At 38.1% G+C, this 22912-nt stretch overlaps 1 protein-coding gene across 6 annotated transcripts in view; it reads right to left on the bottom strand.

The window, feature by feature from the left end:
* Positions 1-22586, bottom strand: part of CLEC1A (C-type lectin domain family 1 member A) — a 42892-nt gene extending 20306 nt beyond the window's left edge. Inside the window, exons 1-8 of one of the 6 annotated variants that reach the window (XR_004621339.1) lie at positions 20630-22586; positions 10062-10160; positions 8074-8250; positions 6983-7000; positions 6255-6406; positions 4026-4092; positions 3599-3804; positions 2656-2790 (exon numbers count right to left, since the gene is read on the bottom strand). Coding sequence is in view for 4 of the 6 variants with exons in the window: in XM_019806043.2 (XP_019661602.1) it covers positions 2640-2790; positions 4026-4144; positions 6255-6406; positions 6983-7000; positions 8074-8250; positions 10062-10160; positions 20630-20744 (831 nt within the window). In the remaining 2 variants the exon portion in view is untranslated. Of the gene's footprint in view, positions 1-485; positions 2791-3598; positions 3805-4025; positions 4145-6254; positions 6407-6982; positions 7001-8073; positions 8251-10061; positions 10161-20629 lie in introns of those variants that run through there. The other 5 variants (XR_004621338.1, XM_034645554.1, XM_019806043.2 and 2 more) reach the window with 5 other exon arrangements.
* Between the last annotated feature and the right edge of the window lie 326 nt (positions 22587-22912).

Consider the following 22912-nt stretch of genomic DNA (forward strand, 5'->3'; position numbering starts at 1 on the left):
CTATCTAAAGTAACACTTTCCAGGTTGCAGATTTGAAGGGAATACTTCAAATACTATTCAACACCCACTCTCCAGGCAGCTAGACTCTTTAAAGCAATGGCATTTTAAGCGATACTTGTCATGCAACCCTGCATTAGACTCCAGTTATGTGGATGCCAGGGGTCAACACAATGCGTATCATGTCCCTATTTACAACTTAGTCCACAAAGTCATTTCACTCTCCGCAGGTTAACCACATTTTCTTCCTATAGTCATAAGACTTATATTACATGTAACTGCTTAGCTGAAGTCCTCATCCACATTTCTTATTACATGCTTATTCTATTAACTTGCATCCATTAAATATCTGCACTCAGCATAGAAAAAATTTGGTATTATCCACAGCTTCCCAATGTAAGTGTCTTTCTACAATTTACTAAAGAATACAGGTCTCCAAAAAGGGTTGTTTATGCTTGTGTGCGCTCCCCTATTTAAAAAAAAATTACTAATTTTTTTACATATTTTTAATACTGTTTACATTTTATATTGCAATTTGGATTATAAAACTAATTTCACATTTACTTCATTTCAGCTAACAACAGCACCATTATAAACATTTGCACTTTTTACTTACTGAAATAAGCTTGGTGAAGTACTGATTTGCCCAATAATCGATCAGAATAAGAGATCTAAAAGTCTCATTTTATGACCACAAATACAGTTCTTTTTACATGACACAATAAATCAACCAAAAATTTGTTCAACACTGAAGAAATTTCACAATCAACAGAAAAGTGAAAGGAAAACTCATAAGGAAGAAATCCATAAGCAGTGATTGCTAAGTAACACAGTCTTATGAAAATGAATACAGAAATGTTCTCCTTATCATATGTTTGCTAATTTGATGTCATTTCATCATATGATAGATGTTTACTGAAAATAAAACTGAAGCACTCTAGTTTTCACTGCTGAAAAATATTTATAATAGATTATCTTCATGAGCATTAAACCCCTAAAATTAATTTCTCTATAAATCAACAAAGTCACTGGTTGTGATGGTGTTCTTTGCAGTGGCCCCTGTTACAATTGTGCATCTTGGCATCCTGAGAAAGGGGACACCTACACAAGAAGCCAGTAATGTGTGCAGACGTCACAGTCTCTCTTCTACTTTCCATGACCTGATTGGATAATTCACCCTATTAAGATTTTATTTATTCATCCTTAGCCATGTGTGGATGAAAAACTTGCCTCAAAGGATTTCACCTCAGGAAAGTGTTAAAATCACCTTCTTGAAGACAGCATGCTTCTCAAAGACTTATCTTCCTCAAATAATCAAATAATACTCTTGTAGTCCCTACAAACTCTCTGTAAGGCACCAACAGTCAAAACACAGATTGCTATCATATTTTGAAGAGCATCTCCACACTGAAATTTTCCCCAAATCACAAATCTGTTCTCCAATCACACACATTTCACACTATTTACGTTTATTATTATTAAATTTTCAGTACCAGAAAGGCATAAACATGGATCAAATGGAAGAAAATAGGAGCTGAAACTAAACTATTCTAGACCCATGTAAAGAGAATGACTTTGGCTCTGGTCTTCAATCCTTCTGAAGGGAGCATCAGGGACAGTAATTTGGATACAGAACTGAGCTGAGAATATTTATTTCATGAAAGAAATTTCTAGGGAAAGGACACAATCATTGGAGTTGTTGTTGTGTTGTTTTTAGAAAGAGAGAGAGATCGTGAGTGGGGAGGGGAAGAGGGAGAGGGAGAGAAAGAATCTTAAGCAGATTCCACTCAGCACATGACCCTCAGATCATGACCTGAGCTGAAATCGAGTCAGATGCCTAGCTGACTGAGCCACCCAGGTGCCCCAATTGTTGGAGTCTTCAATGGATAGGGAGAGATAGGTTCTTAAGAAGTTAAGATTCTAATAAAAAGAAGTATCCCAGTGGGAAGCAGGCCATAGACATGGCAGACAGGGGCTTTATTGAGAGACTAGGAAGGGAAAAGTATGGAGTGAAGCAAACAGAAAGAATTAATTATGTATTTAGGAGCACAGTATAGGAAATGATTGCTAATTCTCATAGACTACTTGACCTTTAGGGCAAAGAATGTCATGCACATTTATTTCATCTACTTCATTAAGTTTCTCACTTCTCCAAATATGAAGGAAGACATGGAAACAAGGAGATGATACTAGATGCTGAGAAGGAAGAACACTAGAAAGTGATCTCTAAGTCAAGAAGATGGATTACAACTTTATGAGATTCTGGGACTGTTTGTTGGTACATGGGATTTCTTCGTGACTGGTAAATATATGCATGAACCTAAGCTCAGAAGTGCTGGGGATCTTGAACAGGAAACATGAAAATCCTTCTTGCACCAGTCAGAAAAATTGCCTTTCCTAATTTTTTTTCCATATTCCAATGTCTCAAATATCCTTTGCATTGACTTTACCTGGCTCAAAGTTTTTGTTGAATTGTTGTATAAATATAGATCACATAGGAGAAAAAAGGAACTGAAACCAAACTCTTACAGCTGCACATGAAGAGACAGACTTCTGTTCTGATCTTCAATCTCCCTGAAGGGAGCTTGATGCTGTAGTAATGGCGGGAGAGTCCATCACCTCCGTGTAATGGCTCAGAGAAGCTAATGGAGGCTCTCAGGCTTCACTGTGGCCGCCCTTCTTTCACATGCACACCGCCTCAACTCTTTACAGTCCTTCGAGAAAGCCTTTCCATTGAGGATGGTCACACAGTCCCTGCTTCGTAGGCTGGTAAAATCTATTATAATCTCAAACCTTAAAGAAAAAAAAAAAAGGTTCGTTGAATCATAGTTTACTTTAAAATGAAATGTTAAATACCCAAAAAGTACATAGGGAATACTCCTAGCTAAATAAAATTATAGACAGATATGCAGAATGTATATAAATGGGGTCACCAAGCTCTTTCATTTCAGTCCCCCAATATCCATACTTGTTCCTAGAAGCATTAGTTCATCTAAAACAACAAAAACTGTTTGTAACTCAAATTAAGATGCATGTTATAATCCAAGTTTACCATATTTTGCCCTCATCTGAAAAATCATCTACGTTCTCTGTGACTCATTTTAATTAACTATAAAATAACAATGGTTACATGGAGTATGTCTTATGTCCTGGGAGAATAAATCCCATATGATACACATAGAAGAAAGGTGACTGTCCAAACATGGCTTCAAATTGTAATATATTTTAGTATAGATCCTATTTCAAAAGATATCATGTGCAATCTTATCTAAATGCTCACATAAGTAAAACCAATTTTTAATAATATTGTTCCTTATAACATCAAATAAATCTATTCTCAGAGACTGTACTTTTTAAAGATTTTTTTCATTCATTTATTTGAGAGACAGAGAGGGAGCATAAGTGGGGGGAGGAGCAGAGGGAGAGGGACAAGGAGACTCTGCACTGAGCACAGGACCCTGAGATCATAACCTGAGCCAAAACCAAGAGTCAGATGCTTCACCAACTGGGCCACCCAGATGCCCCTCAGAAACTGTACTTCTAAAGATATGCACCCTATTCCACTGCACAGAAAGCCAAGAAATCTGAGTTCTTACATTACCTCTGGGTATTGATAAGTTGTGAAGCTGTGTGGTCTTAGACAAGCTACCAACACGATCTGGGTTTCAGTTTATTCACCCATAAAAGATCTCTTCCCTTCCTCCGCCTCTTCCTCCTCTTCCTTCTTCTTCTCTCTCTCTCTCTGTCTCTGTCTCCCCCACTCAGCAAATTCCAAATACTTAATAATGCTCCAAGGGACTTCAGACCCTGAAATAAAAACTCTGAGAGCATCCAGGCAGAGAACTGTCCCTACTAAAGGAAGCGCTATGCTTTACTTTTACACATCTGTGTACAGCCTCCTACAAACATAGTATTCAAGACAAAGTGAAGGTTTGACTAATGCTTATCGAAGCAAGTTGCTGAACTCAGCCACCCAAGCACAAGCTCCCTACTAAATGCCTTTCCCACAGAATGTTCTGAAGGCTTACAGTTCAGAGGAGTAAGGGGCTCCGTCAGTCCACAGCCAGGCTTTGCCACTGCCGTTGCGAGATAGCCCTGTCCAATAAGAGTAGAAAAACTCAGAGTAGCTCTGAGGCATGGCAAACTCCTGTGAAGGGCACACAAGAAGATCTTCAGCTTTAGAGATGTTATACTACGTGTACACAGAGATGCATAGGGCCAGCCAGCACTTTTAACACGAAAACAGCACATGAGTTCTGCCCCACGCAGGTGATAGTACATTTGAGAGAAAAAGTGTCCGTGCTGAGGTCAATTTGTCCAGGTTAAAGAATTTATCTTGTCTTAATAAGTTTGAATATATACTGATATTCTGAAACCAAGAATCGCATCAACCAAGATTTATAAATGACCCATTATTTTCAAGTCACAGAGTAAACACTAAGATTTATATAAAAAATATGAGGGGGGCAATTTACAAAGAAAGTAATCTTTATAAATACATACAAAGGGACTGACCAGGATGGAGAAGAGAATAATGAGTATACTTTAATGCAAAAAGAGGTAAAAGAAAATTTGGAAGGATGATTTACGTCTCAGACAAAGAAGAGGAGAAAGAGAAATTTTTCATATATATGTGTACATGTGTGTTTATATTTTTGTATAGTATTTATATACACATATATAATTCCTTCTCTAACATCTATATTGAATTTTTTAAAGATTTTATTTATTTATTTATTTATCTATTTATTTGAGGTGGGTGGAAGAGCAGAGGGACAGGGTCAAGCAGACTCCATGTTGAGCAGGGAGCCTGACTTGGGGCTTGAACTCATGACCCTGAGATCATGACCTGAGCTTAAATAAAAAATGAGACACTTAACCGACTGAGTGAACCAGGCGCCCCTCTATATTGAAATTTTTTAAAGTTACCAACTTCCTTCTATCTTGCCTTACTCTTTAACATAAATTATTTAAATTTATTATAATTATCAATTTTTATGTCCTTCCTTTCCACTGTACTATGAGTTCCTTAAGGATACATACTTTGTTTTACATCCTCAACCCTTCTTATAATTAATGCCATACGTTGGTTCAATGAAAGATTATTGGAAATAGATATGAATTTATCACTAAGCAATAGTCATCTAGTAGGCATATCAAAGGAAGTGTTGTTGAAAATACTTCCAATTTATGGTAGACACCTCAAATTAAAAGTTCTAAGAATAAGTCATATGAAAATGACTTAAACATATACAAATCTTTGAAGTGCATGAGAAAAAATCACTATATAATTTTTACAATATTTCCTACCATTATATATAATACAATTCAATTATAATATACCTGAGTCAATATGTGCTAGAGGTGGAAGAAACAAAAAGAATAAGAAAAATTAGGCGGGCTTATGGTAGGACACATTGTCTCAGTCAAATAAATTACCTCCCTTTCTGCCTAAATTGAGCCATAGAGAAAGGATAAAAAATATTATTTTAGTAGATGAGAGACATTGCAGAGTTGCATTCATCACGGATTTCAGAAAAGTGGGTAGGAATTTTGATGTAACTAGAAGGATGTTAAGAGTTGCTTAGTGAGCTGGACATTTATTTCAATTAAATAATCCTTTGTTGATAAAATGCTCTGTGCCAAGACTTCTGCTAAAACAATGATCAATAAATAATGGTCACACTGCTTAAGGGATTAAATCCAAAAGTAATAATAAATATTCTTTAAAAGTGTGGGAACAATTACACAATTCTAAAAGTTTATCTTAATTGCATACATTTAAATATGTCAGTTTATAGTTTTATATTTGTGTCAACTGCCTATGTTAGGTTAGAAACTTCTGAAGGACAAGATATTTATCTGGAGGTTATACTAATGATTTGATTAAATATTTTTCAATTAAAAGCTTTGTCCTTTTATAATGGAAGAACAGGAAATACTATTTTCATCTTTCTGACATTGCCTCAATATTATACCCTTCCAGCCCAAACCAAAAGAGGTATGAAATTAAGGAATTTTTTAATTTGATTCCTGACTGATGGGGATTTTGAAGAGCTTCCTCTTTTTTTTTTTTTTTTTTTTTTTTTGAGAGCAGAACAGCTTTTCCATACTCGGAATCACTCAAAATAATAGGAGTAAGACCTTGATCGCGGTAACTGCGAAAGTCTGGGGACATCAACTCCTTAGACTCTTCTTGTCTAGCTCTTTTAAGGACCTCTTTTTGAGAATAATTCAAACACTGACCAGGATCTTACCAGCACTTCTTGTGTGTTTATCTTCAGCATGGTCGCATTCTCAGCAATGCAGAAATACTCACAGCCCTGCCAACTCTTGCTCTCTTTACAGAATCGGTAGCATTTGTCCCCATGCCACTTCCATTCTTCTGGACAAGGGCTGCATCTGTGCTCTTGGAGAGAAACCAAACTTAATGCTATTTTCTATACAGGTCTCCCATCTTTCCTTTCCTGAAATTATAAAGTACTTGATGACTTAAGTACTCTTAGTATTTAAAGTACTTTCTTTTCGATATTTAATTGCCCAGGAATGATAACTATAAAAGTTTACCAAACACTCTCTATATGTCAGAAATTGTAATTGGTACTGAGTATATGGTAAAAATTAAAACAGACACTACCTGCTTTCATGGAGTTTGGAATCTAGCAATGAATGATTAGAACTTCCTTGCTTCTTGCCCTGTATAATTCAGCACACAGAGGATATTTAATGTCATAAAGAACTTTTCATATGTTCAAAAACTCATTATGCCTTGTATTTAAGAAAAAACAGAAGCGTCCACAATTTTCTTCCTCAAAATCCTCTTATATAATTATAAAAGGATTTTTTAATGCCCTGTATACCAGTAAGAGATGGACTGTCTTCTTATTCTAAACACAAGTAAATAAAATTTAGAAAAAAAGACATAAATGCTAAGCAAGGTATGATTTAGAATGGTAAATCTCCATGGGTCAGAAACTTGGATTACCTTTTGATGACACGGCACCTAACAAAAAAGACAATATACAGTGGGTTGTCAGAAACACAAGAAGAAAAAACAAAACTATATGAAGTGGTAGATGAATTAATTATCTTGACCTTGCTAATCATTGTATAATGTATGTGTATATCAAATCATCACACTGTACACTTTAAACATATACAATTCCATGTATCAATTATTCCTCAATAAAGTAAAAAAAAAAAAAAAGAAAGAAAGAAAATTGTGACCAGTGAGATCATTCATCATGTGGGGAAGAATCACTTAGAGAAGTGGAAATGAGCCTGTGGATGTTATTTTACTGAGTAACCACACAATCTGGCCTTCTGGTTAGTGTGGGGAGTGGAAGAGGAAGATTCATCCTAATTTTAAGTCCCTGAACGAAAAAAAGTGGCGACTTAGAATGTATGTTGCTTCCTATGCATGCAAGATGAGCGGAACAGAAGGGAGGGCTAACATGAAGAGAGTTAGACACTATGAAACCCAAAAACGACAGGAGGAAAAGGCACAGAAATGCAGTGATGCTTCCAGTCTTGTCCAGCCATGGTTATCAAAGCATGGTACATCTCCCACTGGCATTGTCATCATTATTGAAATGCTGATTTATGGTACCCAGACAGGGCACAGTGGATTTAAATACCTGTAATTTGATTTCATTCATCACCATTTTTAACCTGATCCCATATGATTCTTAAAATGTGAGAACTTTTATGAGCTCATTAACTTCTTAAGGAGTAAAAAATTTATGAACACATTGGGAAATATATACTACTGTTAGGTTTTTATGTGCCGAGGTAAATTGAGAAATAACCCTGTTTTTTATTTATTTGCAGTGTTGTTTTGGTTATTTGAAGTTAATTGCCTTTATTATTTAAAATGTCTGAATTTGAAGAATCCCTTTATATATTACAACACAGACGTATCCGAACTAAATGATCCCAATAACTGGGGATGACCTGGGTGCCCAAATTCTTCATGAAGTTTGCCTGACAACTAACCCAGTAACTTGTGACTCCCAGGCACACGGATGGGAAAGCCAGCTCTATAATAACAGCTAGCCTGAGGGCAGAGGGACTCACCTCCACTTTTGTTATAGTGTTCACGACACAGTTTTTCAGCCACGCGCTGCAGGGTTTCTGCAAGCTTCCTGTGCTTGGTTTGGAGAGACTGCAGCTGTCGGGAGAGATTCCCCAATCTTTCTTCCTTGTGAGAAATGCTGTCTCGCTGAGTATTGGAAAGCTGGTAGAACTGAAAAACTAACCCAGGTTACCAAGTCAGACTGGCCAGCTGATTTCTTCATTTCTATTTCTACTTTTTACATATGGGGAAGACAAAACATGGTATTATTTAAGATCTCATCCTCTGAGATTTCAAATTGCCTGTGTTCAAATTTGAACTGAAGCACATAATGAATTGCATTGTCTCGGGCAAATTAATGTCACTAAGTCTGTCTTTTTATCTGAAAATGTAGAATCGTAGTAACGGCTTCTAATTTCAGGACTAAATTCCTTAACCATATTTACTGCTCAATAACTATTTTGTGTATACTCCTAAACCACTGCTTAACCGAAAACCACAAATCCATTTATCTATTGATTATTATATTGAGTATTGACAATGTACCATATATTGTTATCTCATTCATTCATTAAAATAGTTATATTATCTTTTCCATAGTTTTATAACTTCTAATTGGGCTCAGTGAGAACAAGCAAATTCCTTAGTATGACTTGGCTAGAAAATGTCAACAATTAGGTTTAAGCTCCAGATTTCTAAGTCAGTAGAGAAATCTTTCATGAATCATGAAAGTTGCTTTATATCCCTAAAAAGAATGGTGGTTGTGAAACAAATTATATCAAAATGAAGTAAAAATTGGGGGGGCCATGGTGGAAACACTAAGAAATCTATTTTTTTAATTTTAAAAAGTTACAATAACAAAGGAAAGTTCTAACATTTCCTAGAAAAACCAAATGTTTGACCTGCTCTTCAGTGCAACATTTTACCTTGAGCCACCTTCTTCAACTGCTCAGGAAACATTACTGTAGGGTCTCAATCTCATGAAGCAAATTCACCCACTTCCTTTTTTTTTTAGTTTTTGAATATGTCTTTACTGGTTTGAAATTTAAAGACTTTTCCACAGGCATTTTTTCTTGTTTGGTTTTCACAAGATTTTGAAAAATGATTCTATAATTTCCTGTACTCTTTGAAACATACTGTAGAAATTAAGGACCTAGTCTGTTCTCCTTATATTGAGGGAGTAGATATAAATGAAATCACTTCACTCTGTATTAGCTGCTGAGCCATGCATACTAAGAGAAGGCCATAGCCTGTACTCTTTTGTAGAATGAAAGAGGGCTAAATCAGGCATTCATTAAAAATTGTTAATTTTAGGGGTTCAGTTGGTTGAGCATTCGACTCTTGATTTCAGCTCAGGTCATGATCTCAGGGTCTTCAGATGGAGCCCCTAGTGCTGCTGTATCCTCAGCGGGGATCCTGCTTAAGATTCTCTCTCTCCGGACTATGGACTTAGAGAAACAAACTGAGGGCTTCAGAGGGAAGGGGGGTGGGGGAATGGGATAGGCTGGTGATGGGTAGTAAGGAGGGCACGTATTGCATGGTGCACTGGGTGTTATACGCAACTAATGAATCATCGAACTTCACATCAGAAACCAGGGATGTACTGTATGGTGACTAACATAATATAATAAAAAAAAAAATTAAAAAAAAAAAAGATTCTCTCCTGCTCCCTCTGCCCCTCCTCCTCCACAAACCCTCTGGCTGCCCTCCCCCCCCCAAAAAAAAAATTGCTGATTTTAAATATTGACATGTAAACCAACAAAACCTGCTTATCTCAAACAGAATGTAAAAGGCTAGCTGGCAAGTGATTTCTGTATCTTAATGCTTCTTTCACTGCTCGTCATTTCAATGAGTGTTTTAGAATAAGGAACACTGAATTATCCACAGGTTCCAGAATTAAAGTAAAAAAAAAAAAATCCATAGCAAGTATTTCTCATCCTAGACAAACCTTAGAACCAGGGTTCTCCCCCAAGTCAGAGCGCTGACTTACACACAATCCCCAGGGCTATCAGGCCAATCAGCAGCACCGAACATGAGGTCAGCAGGGTCAGGGCCACTGGACGCCAAACTGAAGAGGGAGGCCGGCGCCCTGCAGGGAACAAAGAGAAAAAGGCAAGATTTCCCTTTTTCTTTCTCTTGGATCCATTCCACCAGCAAGTCAGAAGAGCTGGTTCTGGGAAAGAACAACAAACAGTAAGCAGGGGCTAGATAACACTCCCTCTGTCCTCACAAACGCTGTCAAAAGCCTCAATGCCATGCCTCCCTTCCGCAGCGGGATTCCCTCGCAAGCCCCGCCCATTTCCATAGCCCTGACCCTCAGTTCTATTTAGCAACGAATCGAGTTACGCATTGCCCTTATATTTATAAGGTTGTTTGCATAACCTTCTTTCTGTCAAAATTCGGGTTATGAAAGACATGGAAATGCCTGAACGGGGAACAATTTTTCACATCATCAGAGAAGAGATGAAATTAATTTGTTGTTACTTTTGCAAAACACCTCCCCACTGCGTTCCATATGTGCTTCTTCTGAAAAGAAAATTGCGTATCAGTAATGAGGAATGATCGTTTCACTGTTTCCTAGTTGGGTTTTCTTTGTTGAAAGTCCCTCTTTTATAAGGATTTTGTTCATTCATTTGTTTTCAATCTCTGCAAAATGGATTATAAAGAGACCTGTTCATTGATTTCTGGAGGATGGATCTAAGCTATCTCAATTTTGAACAGTTAAATAAATGCCACACACCCCCCCGAGTTTGCCTTGTGCTAATTGCAGAGGCTCTAGGAGTCAACAGTGAACCCATCACCTAGTGAAGTTAGCTGTCAATCTAGATGACCTGTGACATTAGACTAGGAAGACCCTCCCTCCCCCCCAACCCCTCAGGTACATGTAGCATGTAGCATTGTGATTAAAATCAAACAAAGGGAGAGCAACACCCTCAAAAAAACTTTGAAGTCTCCAAGACCTGTGTTTCACTTCATTGGGAATTGAAGTCATGTTCTAAAACAAAACGATTAAAGATAATATAAATTCGTTTCCTCTTTAGCAAAGTCCTCTCTATAATGTAGTCTAGGTATAGAAATTTGTGTTACACATTATTTCCAAGTGAGGAATGATAAGTGGGAAAGACAGTATAGAAATGGAAAATGTGATTGCTCTCCTTTGTAATTTATAACCTAGTAGGAAAATAAGGAAAAATCATGGAGCAGACATTGACAATGTATATTTTAAAATGTGAATCTTGGGGAGCCTGGGTGGCTCAGTCGTTAAGTGTCTGCCTTTGGCTCAGGGCATGATCCCGGTGTTCTGGGATTGAGCCCCACATCAGGCTTCTCTGCTGGAAGCCTTCTTCTTCCTCTCCCACTCCCCCTGCTTGTGCTCCCTCTCTCCCTGGCTGTCTCTCTCTCTGTCTGTCAAATAAATAAATAAAATCTTTTTAAAAATTTTTAAAAAACTAAAAAGTGAATTTTATTTTCTCAATAATCATCTCTGTTAAAAACTTTCAATGGATTGCATTACAGTTAGAATAAAATCCAAATCACTCTTTGTGAAGATTGAAATTTCTCTTTTTAACAAATTTGAAATTTGGTTATGTTATTTCCCAACTTAAAAACTTCCAATAGCTTTTTTGCACTTAAAATTCTACAAGAGTCTTTTTCCTCTAGACCCAACCTAGTTCTTTCATGCTTTTCTGAAATACTTCTCCCCCCCTCACTCAAATGTTCCACACACAGTGGCTGGCCTCTGTTTATCCTTGAAACAAACAAGCTTGTCTCAATCCTAATACCTGTTAGTTCTGCCTCTGCCATGCGTTAATTAATTAATCCTCAGAGCAGTTGTTGGTAGGCTACTCCCTGTTACTCAGCTTTCCGTTTAAATGTGCATCCTTGGAAGAGTTCCATGAGTTCATTTCTAACACATAACCCCATTTTCATGGCTTTCATTGTTTGCTTTCATCTATAGCTTCCCTCCCATTGAAAGTACATTCCATGAAAACAGTGATCTTGTCTGCCTTGTTCACCAGTGTATTTCCAGTATTGAAGGTAGTGCCCTGCACATAAGGGCTGAATACATATTTGAATGAGTAAATGAATGAAGAATGAAATTGTGAAAACTTAATATGACTTCAACTATGTAATTTTTACAGAGGATTATCTAAAGTTAAACTTTGTTGATTTTTTTTTTTAAATCTATTGACCTTTCAGCCGTATTTCCGAGAGCAGAAGGTGGACTCGGCTAAATTCATCTTCTAGCCATAATGGTCTCTATTCATTGACTTGTATGAGATTCTGAATCATGAACAGATATTGGAGAGATTTGCTCTCTCCGCTGTTTCCTTCAGTGAGCTGGCCTATGAGGTTTGGTCTAAATTTTTCTGGAATTTGTTGGCTTCTCATGTCATTGACCTTAAGAGTATCTCAAATCAGCAGAACATAAAAGAACAAGATCAGAGGGCAGAATACAGCTTAAGCTAAACACCCGCTCCAAACCCTAAGTCTCTTGAAAGTTCTGTGTAGCCCAAGAAACTTAAACAGGTGGATGGTTCTAGATTCCAGAAGTACAAATGCATATGTGGACCCATATGTGGCTTTATTTTTCTCCATATATCTTATTACAATCAAATATATTATATGTCTTACTCATTTCTTTTGGCTTATAGCTGTCTTACCCCAGTAGAAAGTAAGCTCCTTTTGAAGAAGGTTATTATAGTCTGTTTAGTCACTAGAAAAACATCAGTTCTAGCACCTAGAACATCAGACGGAAGCAGCTCAATTAACGTTGAATGAATATGTCGACCATATGTAAACATCTGTTATATGACTATCTACCCCTGCTCAAAACTATTTATACTAGCATACATCCGAAAGGCATAAACCATTTTTTAAAATATTTTATTTATTTATTTGAGAGAGAGAGAGAGACCAAGCACAAGAAGGAGGGACAGAGGGAAAGGGAGAGAGAGAAACTTGAGCAGACTCTGTGCTGAGCAGAGCCAGATGCTGGGCTCGATTTCACGACCTTGAGATCATGACCTGAGCCGAAACCAAGAGTCGGATGCTTAATCAACTGAGCCACGTGGGTATCAGGCAAAACTATTTTTTAAATGTTGTTCCTTTTTATAATTGATATTTCCCTGGTCAAAATTATAAATAATAAGAGGGTAGAGGAAAAGAACAACCATGGAAATCAATCAAATTATCCCTTAAGAAATCTGCTTTTCCTCATGCAATACTGGGGCAAGAGAGGTGCTGATCTTCTGCCCAAAGGATCAAAAAGAATAATCTTAAATTCTTACTGTAGAATGAAGACACGGACTTAAGGGATTAGAATATTACTTAATAATAATTATATCCATGTAAACAATAAATATATCATCCTTCCTAAAGTTGTCTCTAGGACAGAAGATGAAAGAAGTACAAGATATCTTCTGCTAAGGAACAAAGTCTTAAAAATTCCCTTCTATGGGATCATCTTTCCCTGGTCATTTGGAAATTTTTCTACTCTGACCCTCTTCTCTCTGTCTCCTTCTCTTCCCTCCTCCCTCCTTCCCATTCTCCCTTCCTGACTCCCTCTCTCAATATTCGCAATCTTTCTGTTTTATCTCAGGACCCAGAAAAACACAACCCTAGAGGTTCCATAGTAGATATGGTCATTTCCTAGGAACCCTGGCTTCCATGATGGAAGGACCATAGACTTGAAAGCTTCACTTAAAAAAAAAAAAAAAACTATAGAAAACAAACTGAAGCTTGTTGGAGGGGAGGAGAGTGGTGGGGGGGTTAAGTGGGTGATGGGAATTAAGGAGGGCACTTGTGATGAGCAGTGGGTGGTGTATGGAAGTGATGAATCAGTAAATTCTATACTTGAAACAAGAAAAAAGAAGTGAAACTTTTTTTTTTGTAAGGCTGTTTTTCCCTCTATTTTTCTAACTATAGGTTTAATATCCCTAAGTTTTACTCCAAGTGCCTTGATCATAATATCCCTAAGTTTTACTCCAAGTGTCTCTCTCTAGGGACCACCCCCACCCTAAAATAAGAAAAATAAGCTGCCTGGGAGGTGTTTCAGTTTGGCTTGGCTTTATTGTGGTTTTATTTTTTGGAAGAGAACTCCTTTTCTGTCTCCTGAGGCATGTTCAGAAAAAGGTGTGGACAGGGCGAGGAATGACATAAACATCCTTAGGAATACTAAGATATATATAGAAAAAAAACACATTACTGTATCCTTTTACTATAACTATATTATAAAAGGCTCCAGTGCTAAGGTCAAGTTTTGAACACAAATTCCTTTGTAGGTATAAGAAAATTTGCAGATGAAGAATTGTCATGTTTGACCAGTTACTCTTCATCAGGCATCAGAGACGGGAAATTTGTACACCTCTATTTCCAGAGCCTAGGAGAAATGAAACATATTTTACCAGATGTAGTCTATTAATATGACTCTGAAATAGAAAGCATAATAGAAGCTGGAAAAGACACAGAGACTTTATTTTTTTTTAAGATTTTATTTATTTATTTGAGAGAGAGAGAGAGAGCCCAAGCAGGGGGAGGGAGCAGAGGGAGTGAGAGAGAACACTCCAGCTGAGCAGGGAGCTCCCTGCAGACCTTAATCCCAAGACCCCAGGATCATGACCTGAGCCACTCAGGTGCCCCAGAAAAGACACAGAGACTTTAAATAATTTGCACAAAGCCATGTCACAAACTAGGGGCAGAGCCAGGATTAAATCATGGTGCTTAACCCCACACTTTGTATACTTCCTCTTGACTAGGACTCACAGACAAATGGGGACTAAACTGGTGACAAAGTGCATAATATTTCAGAAATTACTTTTAGTATTTTTTAATCATGAGATATTGCTGATTGGATATCTGACTTTTGGGTATATTTTAAAACTTTAAATGTTGTCTTTTTAGCAACTTCTCTTTGTTTCCTTAATCCTCACATACGGCACATAATAAATCTCATACGAGAATATTCAAGGTTCCATGAGTTGAGAGTATTTTTCAGTGTTTGTGAAAATGCAGGTTTTCTTTATCTTATGAGTGTATTTTAAATATTTGATGTTTTCATTCTCTCTAAAAGTAAATGGGTGTTATTCTTCCTATAATTACAAAGGAATATACATCCAAAAATGTATAAGCTATTTCCAGACTATCATCAAGTTTTCAATTCACGGCACTTAGAAAATCAAAATAGGGGTGCCTGGGTGGCACAGTTGTTAAGTGTCTGCCTTCGTCTCAGCCTTCGTCTCAGGGCATGATCCCGGCGTTCTGGGACCGAGCCCCACATCAGGCTCCTCCGCTGGAGGCCTGCTTCTTCCTCTCCCACTCTCCCTGCTTGTGTTCCCACTCTCGCTGGCTGTCTCTCTGTTAAATAAATAAATAAAATCTTTTTTAAAAAGTCAAATATATATATGTATATATATGTATGTATATATATGTATATATAGTAAAATTTAGCTGAGTCCCAATTAAGGAGTTTCATTTACATCCCAATTAAGGAGTTTCATTTATGAAATATAATTTAAAAATAACATCACTATTAATAATGATTGCTAACACTCCTTGAGTTATTAAGATAAATGCCTTATATGCATTATCTCATATTGTACCACACCCTATTTGCTTCTGTGGTCTCCTACATATATCCAATAGCACTACATATGATTTTCTTATAACTGATTCAAATTATTCCTTCCACTTCATTAAGCACCTAAAAATAGGGTTTCCCCATAAATACAGAAAACAAATGGATGGTTATAAGAAAGGAGGCAGGTGGGAGGATGGACAAAATGAGTGAAGGAGAGTGGGAGGTCCAGGCTTCTAGTTATGGAATGAGTAAGTCAAGGGATAGAAGGAACAGCGTAGGAAATATAATGGATGGCATTGTAAGAGTGTGGTATGGTGGTAGATGGCAGCTACACTTGTGATGAGCGCAGTATAATGTAGAGACTTGTCAAGTCACTATGTTGCATAACTGAAACTAATGTAACATTTTGTGTCAACTCTACTTCAATAAAAAAAGGGTCTCCTATGCCTACCATACCACTCGATATTAAGTAGGTATGCACTGAAGATTTGTTGAATCGATTAGATGTGATGTGAATCAATTTATGCGATGACACTTCAATGAAGGGTTTATGCTTTAGCTGAGGAAATGAAACTAAGAAGCTAGAAAAACTTGAGAATATTGTAATTAATGTAAATAGGGGGAAAGTAGAACTTGAATTTATCATCAAAGGGCTTTTCGTTTTTTCTTAAATCCAAATAGATTTTCATATTCTTTCGATAGGTTTATATTTAGACTTCGGTAGGAATTTTAGCCTATCAGTGATTTTATTCTTTCTCTCCCTGGTATATTATTATTGAGATGTGTTTTTGTTGCACTTCTTTTCAAGCTATAATTGAGTTAGAATCGAGTTAGAATCTCACATCTTAAAAAAATAATTTTAAAATGCATTCATGGAAACTCATAATACCTCAGATGTAACACTTTATCTTTTCTTTTTATAGCTGGCTTCTCAAAAAGAGAGAAATAAAAAAAAAAAAGAAAGTGACAAAGTATTTATTTTCCTATGTAACTATGGGCCTCTCAAATCCCTGCTATTAAAAATTACCAATAATCTATTTTTCTCCTTATTGCTAAAGCAATAAATTGTTTTAACCTTCCTGTTACTTGAACTTTCTGCAGTATTTATTGTTTATTATTTTAAAAATTCACTATTTATTACCACTGACTTTTCCGTCTTGCATGAAGTTATTGTTTATGGGGTTCCTTAATGACTCTCTCTCCTGGTCCACTTCAACCACTGTCTACCATTCATTCTTAGTAGCTTTTACTGAAATCTCTCAGTCATCCCTCCCTTCAGTTGGTATATTGCCTAAGATTCTCTCCTTGGTACTCTATTCCTTTGGGCTTTTTGTCTTTTCATTTTATGTTCTCATCTTCAGTGATCTTGCTCATTCTCAGAAAATTTAATTCCTACCAAAATGTCAACAATTCTCACATACAAATGTAGCTCAGAACCCTTACTTGCTCCCCACATGCAGCACATACAAGTGTCTCTGGGCAACTCCAACTGCACCTTCCTTCTCTTCCAGGCATCTCAAACTCAAACTGGATTCATCCTCATTCCTATTCCTCCTGTAGCCTCTATTATCAGTTATCGGCAGCACCATCTACATAATACCCGATGGAACCTGGTCAGCCTATGTTCTTTCTTTCCTTGTTTTCCCACTTGTAACCAGCCACCAGTTCTTTACCTCCTCGGCATCTGATCCCTCCTCCTCATTCCCATACTACTGCAGTTCAGATTCCTCTAATCTCATGCTTAGATTAGGGCAAAATAACTAGCTACTAGCTCATCCAGTTTTCCTACTTCTTCAACTCATCCTCCTCATTGCAGCCAAGATGGTCTTCCAAAAACACAAAATTCATTATGTTACTCCCTGTTTAAATTCTTCTGTGAGCTCATTGTACGGACTTAGAATCAAAATACCCGAGTATGATATAATAGGCCCTTTAAAACTTTCCACACTTCTCGTCAGCTTCCTCCTTCTCCAACTCCACACATCAGCCAGAACGCATTGCTTATTGTTCTCCAAAAACACAAAGTTACTTAAGACCTCCATGGCTTTTCTCTCATGTATCTATCTGACTCTGCCAGGCCAGCCCCTTAAACCCTCCCATTTTTGCTTTCATATAATGTGGAACATCTTAAAGTCAACTCAACTCCATGGCCATTTCTTCCCTTGAACCTTTCCTGATCTCCTTCACCCCTACCAGATAGAAGTGACCAAGCTCTCCGTTGTATCACGTATATACTTTCCATCGTGGCACCTTATCATACTTACCGTATAGCTAAGAGTTGTATGAGACTTTAAAATTTCCTTATAAACAGGAATCCTATCATATTTGGCATTAGACCCTTAGTTTACAACGCACCTGGCATAACATGAACCTGAGCCGAACATGAACATGAACGTTTCTTTGGAAAGACGGTATGAGGATGTTGTCTTTCACTTTCCCTTTTTATCTTCTGAATTGTTTAACATTTTTAAAGATGAATGTAACTTTTATATTGAAAAATGAAAATCTAGAAAATAAATGAGTGTCCATAATTTATTTTTATTAATTCTAAAGAAAAAAATTTAACTTTCCAGTCATAATGGTGCCACAATATTACGTAGAATTTAAATCTTCTGCATTGCCAAAATATTCGTGGAGTGATTCTTGCTCTGTTATTCTTAATAGCAAAATTATATCAAATCATTTTTCTAAGAAATGACTAAACTTCTGTACTGACATTCCTCTACATATTTGCATTATCACAAGATGAAAACAAGGTATCATACCTGTAGGGTAAGATAACTATTTTCAGAGGTTTGCCTTCAAGACACTTCTTTGTAACCTCTACTCCTGCTGTTTCAGTTTCCACTTCTTGTGGAAAGATTGCCAGATGTTTTGGTAAGTATTTTATCCTGCCCCACCTACCTCTCTGTCCTTGAGCTCAGTAAAACTTATTTGTACGCTCTGTTCCTGATTACGTTGACCACCAAACCTTGTGAGAGTTCCTGGCTGTAGTCAAAGGTGAAAAATGAAGTTATACACAAGCCACTTAAAACCACAGCCTTGAGAGCTGATTCTTCAAAGGACTTGTTGGAGGAAAACATGATGTATCTTATTACACATATCCGGTGACTATAGAAACTGACGTCCTAAAGTTGACATTTGCTTCACACGAAGGAGACTGGAAGTCCCCAGTATCTTTTTACAGCTTAATAGCTTGGTAAAAAGAAAAAATAAAATAAAGTCACATCAGTGAGTCTCAGGTGGCGATCACTCAGTGAATAGAAAGGGAATGGAAAGGTTTAACAGGGGAAAAGGAAAAAAACCTAAAAGCTATATGATAAAGAAGAAGTGGAAGAGAACCGTGAAAAGGTATGTACCCAGATTTATGGAGGTGAAGAAAACCTGTGTGTGGTCAAAAGGGAAAGAGCATAATAAGATACAGTCACTGAATGAGAATCTCTCTGATGCTGACTGACACAAAAACAGAACACTTAGGAATTCTCGAAGAGTGGAATATTGAAAGAAAATGCACATTTCTGGTATGTCTGCAATACGCCAAGGACTTTACAAAACTTATACTCCAACTACCTTATAAGAGAGGTGTTTGAATTGAATTATAAAAATATTTAATTTGTTACATTTAGCTTCCAACTTATACTTTCATTTCCAATAATTCACCTTCTGACATAGTAATAAAAATTTTTTTTTCAGTCCCTACAAGAGAGAATTCACATACATAGAGAAGTATCTTATTTCCTGGGCAACTCAGTCAATGTAAGGCAGAAATGTGACTTGAGTTCTAGTGGAAAGACCTCGCAGTAGAACACAAACAGGACTAGGTTCTAACACCAGGTGTTCTGCTTACAAAGTGTGATATTGGAGACGCCTGGGTGGCTCAGTCTGTTAAGCAACTGCCTTCAGCTCAGTTCATGATCCCAGGGTCCTGGGATCGAGTCCCACATCAGGCTCGCTGCTCGGTGGGGAGCCTGCTTCTGCTTCTGCCTGCTGCTCCCCCTGCTTGTGCTCTCTCTCTCTCTCTGACAAGTAAGTAAAATCTTTAAAAAAAAAACTGATATTGGACAAGTTACTTAAATATTCTGGGGCTTCAGTTTCTTCATTTATAAAATGTTACTGATAATAAACATGTATATAGTGAGTATTACGTGCCTAGAATTATTTTAAGCACTTGTATATATAAAGCACCTCTCATAAGATAATTAGAGTGTAAGGTTAATAAGTTATGTTTTATATATATATATATATATATATATATATATATACACTGAGTTGCCCAGGAAATAAGATCCTTCTCTATGTATGTGAATTCTCTCTTCTATGGACTGAAAAATAATAAAAGAGAATGGAATGGGATATAATTGCATCTGAGACCACTATTTTAGATCATCAAATCACAGAATTTTAGAGTTAAAGGGCCTACGAAAGCATGTACTTTAACCCCGCCCCCCATTTCATAGATGATAAAACTCAACATGACTCTCTTAAAGCCTCACAACTTCAAGATGCATGATCATGACCGCAAAATACCAGGGTTGGTGTGTCTGCTTGGAAACCTCCCTCTAAAACATGAGTTCAAAACTAGCAAAAGATAGCCTTTATAAATCCAAGTTTCCAGATCAGATCACAGATGATAAATGAAAGAGCATTGCATCTGGCCTTCACAGGAAGCCAGGAAGAAGCAGGAGCACTGCTTTAATTCTACATACAATCTCACTTTTGGTAAAACAACACACCCTCGACTGCAAACCACTGTGCCAACAACAAAATCTTAGAAAAACAAACATCTGTGTATATACTGAGTTTAATTTTTCAGATGTTCCTTATACATGGCACACGAGTTGTGGAAAATGCAGTTACACATAAGTGTAAGTCATGAAAACACTCTCTCTTTCCCTCATTTTGCACATTCCTCAGAGAGAGAATTCATCTCAGATATTGCTCAAGAGTCTGACCAATTTAGACTGCCAGAGACAGAGTACCTGTGTGCCCAGCCTCTGGCCGCTGGGTTGTAGAAGAGGTTCGAGACCACTCACTCATGAAGGTGTCCCCATCAAAGTCCAGCATGTCCCTTGTGCTGCTGTACTTGGCCTGCATCTGGACTCCTGCAGGGGTGCGGTTGAGCCGCAGTTTGATTGCCCCCAACCTACGTAGCTACTGTGAGACAGCGTAGGAACTGCGGCGCTGAAAGTCATTCCTAATGTTCTTCTCTCCCAGCGAGGAACAGGCGAAGCCTCTGACGCCAGTTCCTGCTTGGAGAGGCCCAGCCCCTCTCCTGGGAACTTGTGCTCTGAAGGCCAAATTGGTCAGGCAGAGGGGAAATAGCATGTGTTTTCTATTTGGGCGGTCTCTGTCTGAACAATTACTGAAGGGTTGTCCTTCTCAGGTCTCTTTTGTTCATTTGTTTGTAATTCCTGTGCAAGTACAGAGTAAAAAAGGCAAGACCCTATAATTATACAGAGATTCCTTCAGACTCTGCGAAGCAATAATAAGGCAAAGGAATACATATCACCTAGTCTCTTATATACCAGACACTCATTGGTCACTTGGATGAGGCTTAACTTCTGAAAAGAGAAGAGATCACAGGACGAGCCTCTTCCTTTCTCCAAGGGCACAGTATAAAGCATCATACACATGGAATGTCAGCACAGGGTCTTTCTGAGAATATCTATTGATTCTACTTTTTCATTTTACAAAAAGGAGATTGAAGCCCAGTTAGATGAAGTTTTTGTTGTTTTTAAGTCACATAGCTGCTTAGTGATAGTGTTAGCTTCAAAAGTGTTCTTCTGTTGGACTTCTCCAGGAACAAAGGAGCCGTCAGGTGCCATTTCCCTCCCCTGACCCCCAGTGTAAACAACAACCACCTGCAGGAACCAGTGTGGTGCCTAATTTGCTAACATACACACCCCTAACTCCCCACACCCCACCCTGCATCAGAAGATCCGCCCTTTCTAGTTATGCTTGCCTCAGTCTCAGCACTGCAGGTGCCCTCCCCCAGAAGACCAGCACAAACCTGGCCAACACCCAGTCACCTGCCCCCACACACTTTGCAGGGCCCTGGGCCAGCTTTGGTAGTGACAGTGGTAGCAGTGGGTCCCACAGAAGACCAATTGCTAAAATTGTGCGCCCTGCCCATGCATTCTTTACAGATCTGCCCTAGTCAAGGCAATGGTGGTGGCTGGTCTCACTTTGCAAGCAGACCAGGATGCACCCCGTTAAAACTGTGGACCCGGCTCTGGCCAGTGCCAGAGGCAGTGATATATCTGCTCCAATACACTCTTGGGCAGAACCAATTCAAACTAGAGCCACAAGGCTGGCAGTGTGTAAGCAGCCCCAACAGGGGCCAGCATCACTCCAAAGTAACACCTACCCTGCAATGGGCTGGGGGCAGACAGTGGGTTTGATTGTAGGCCTCACTCACCAATGAAAACTTCTCAGGGGTCAATACAGAGAAGTGCCCTGCAATTTGCTGCTACTGCATCTCTGACAAACGTCTGGTCTGACTCAGCTCAAGCCCAAAGCAGCCCAGACTGGTCCACCAACACCACAGTGACCAAACACTGCCCACAACAGGGAAAGAGAGCCAGATGACTGGACTGAAGGAAAAGCAGTCAAGACTCAAAAGCAAGGCCCACACAACACACATAGGAGACACCTCTAAAACACCAGGCCATACTTTCATGAGCAGGAGGTGTACTTGACTTAAGAACTTAATAGACTTAAGGAACTCAGTAACTCCATCAAGTGTAATAATACTCACATTATAGGGAGCCCAGGAGAAGAAGAGAGAAAAGGAGACAGAAAATTTATTTGAAGACATAATAGCTGAAAACTTCCTAAACCTGTGGAAAGAAACAGCTATCCAAATCCAAGAGGCAGAGAGAAACTCCAACAAAATCAACCCAAGGAGGTCCAAGACACATAGTAATTAAAATGGTAAAAAGTAGTGGAAAAGAGAATTTTAAGAGCAGAAAGAGAAAAGAAGACACATAAAAGGGAAACCCCATAAGACTATCACTGGAATTTTCATCAGAAAATTTGCAGGCCAGGGTCGCCTGGGTGGCTCAGTCATTAAGCATCTGCCTTTGGCTCGGGTCATGATCCCAGGGTTCTGGGATCAAGCCCCACATCGGCTCCCTGCTCAGCAGGAAGCCTGCTTCTCCCTCTCCCACTCCCCCTGCTTGTTTTCCCTCTCTTGCTGCCTCTCTCTGTCTGTCAAATAAATAATATTTTAAAAAAGGAAAAAGAAAAAGAAAATTTGCAGG

Source organism: Ailuropoda melanoleuca, chromosome 16 (assembly GCF_002007445.2).
Source record: "Ailuropoda melanoleuca isolate Jingjing chromosome 16, ASM200744v2, whole genome shotgun sequence".
Taxonomy (NCBI): Eukaryota; Metazoa; Chordata; class Mammalia; order Carnivora; family Ursidae; genus Ailuropoda; species Ailuropoda melanoleuca.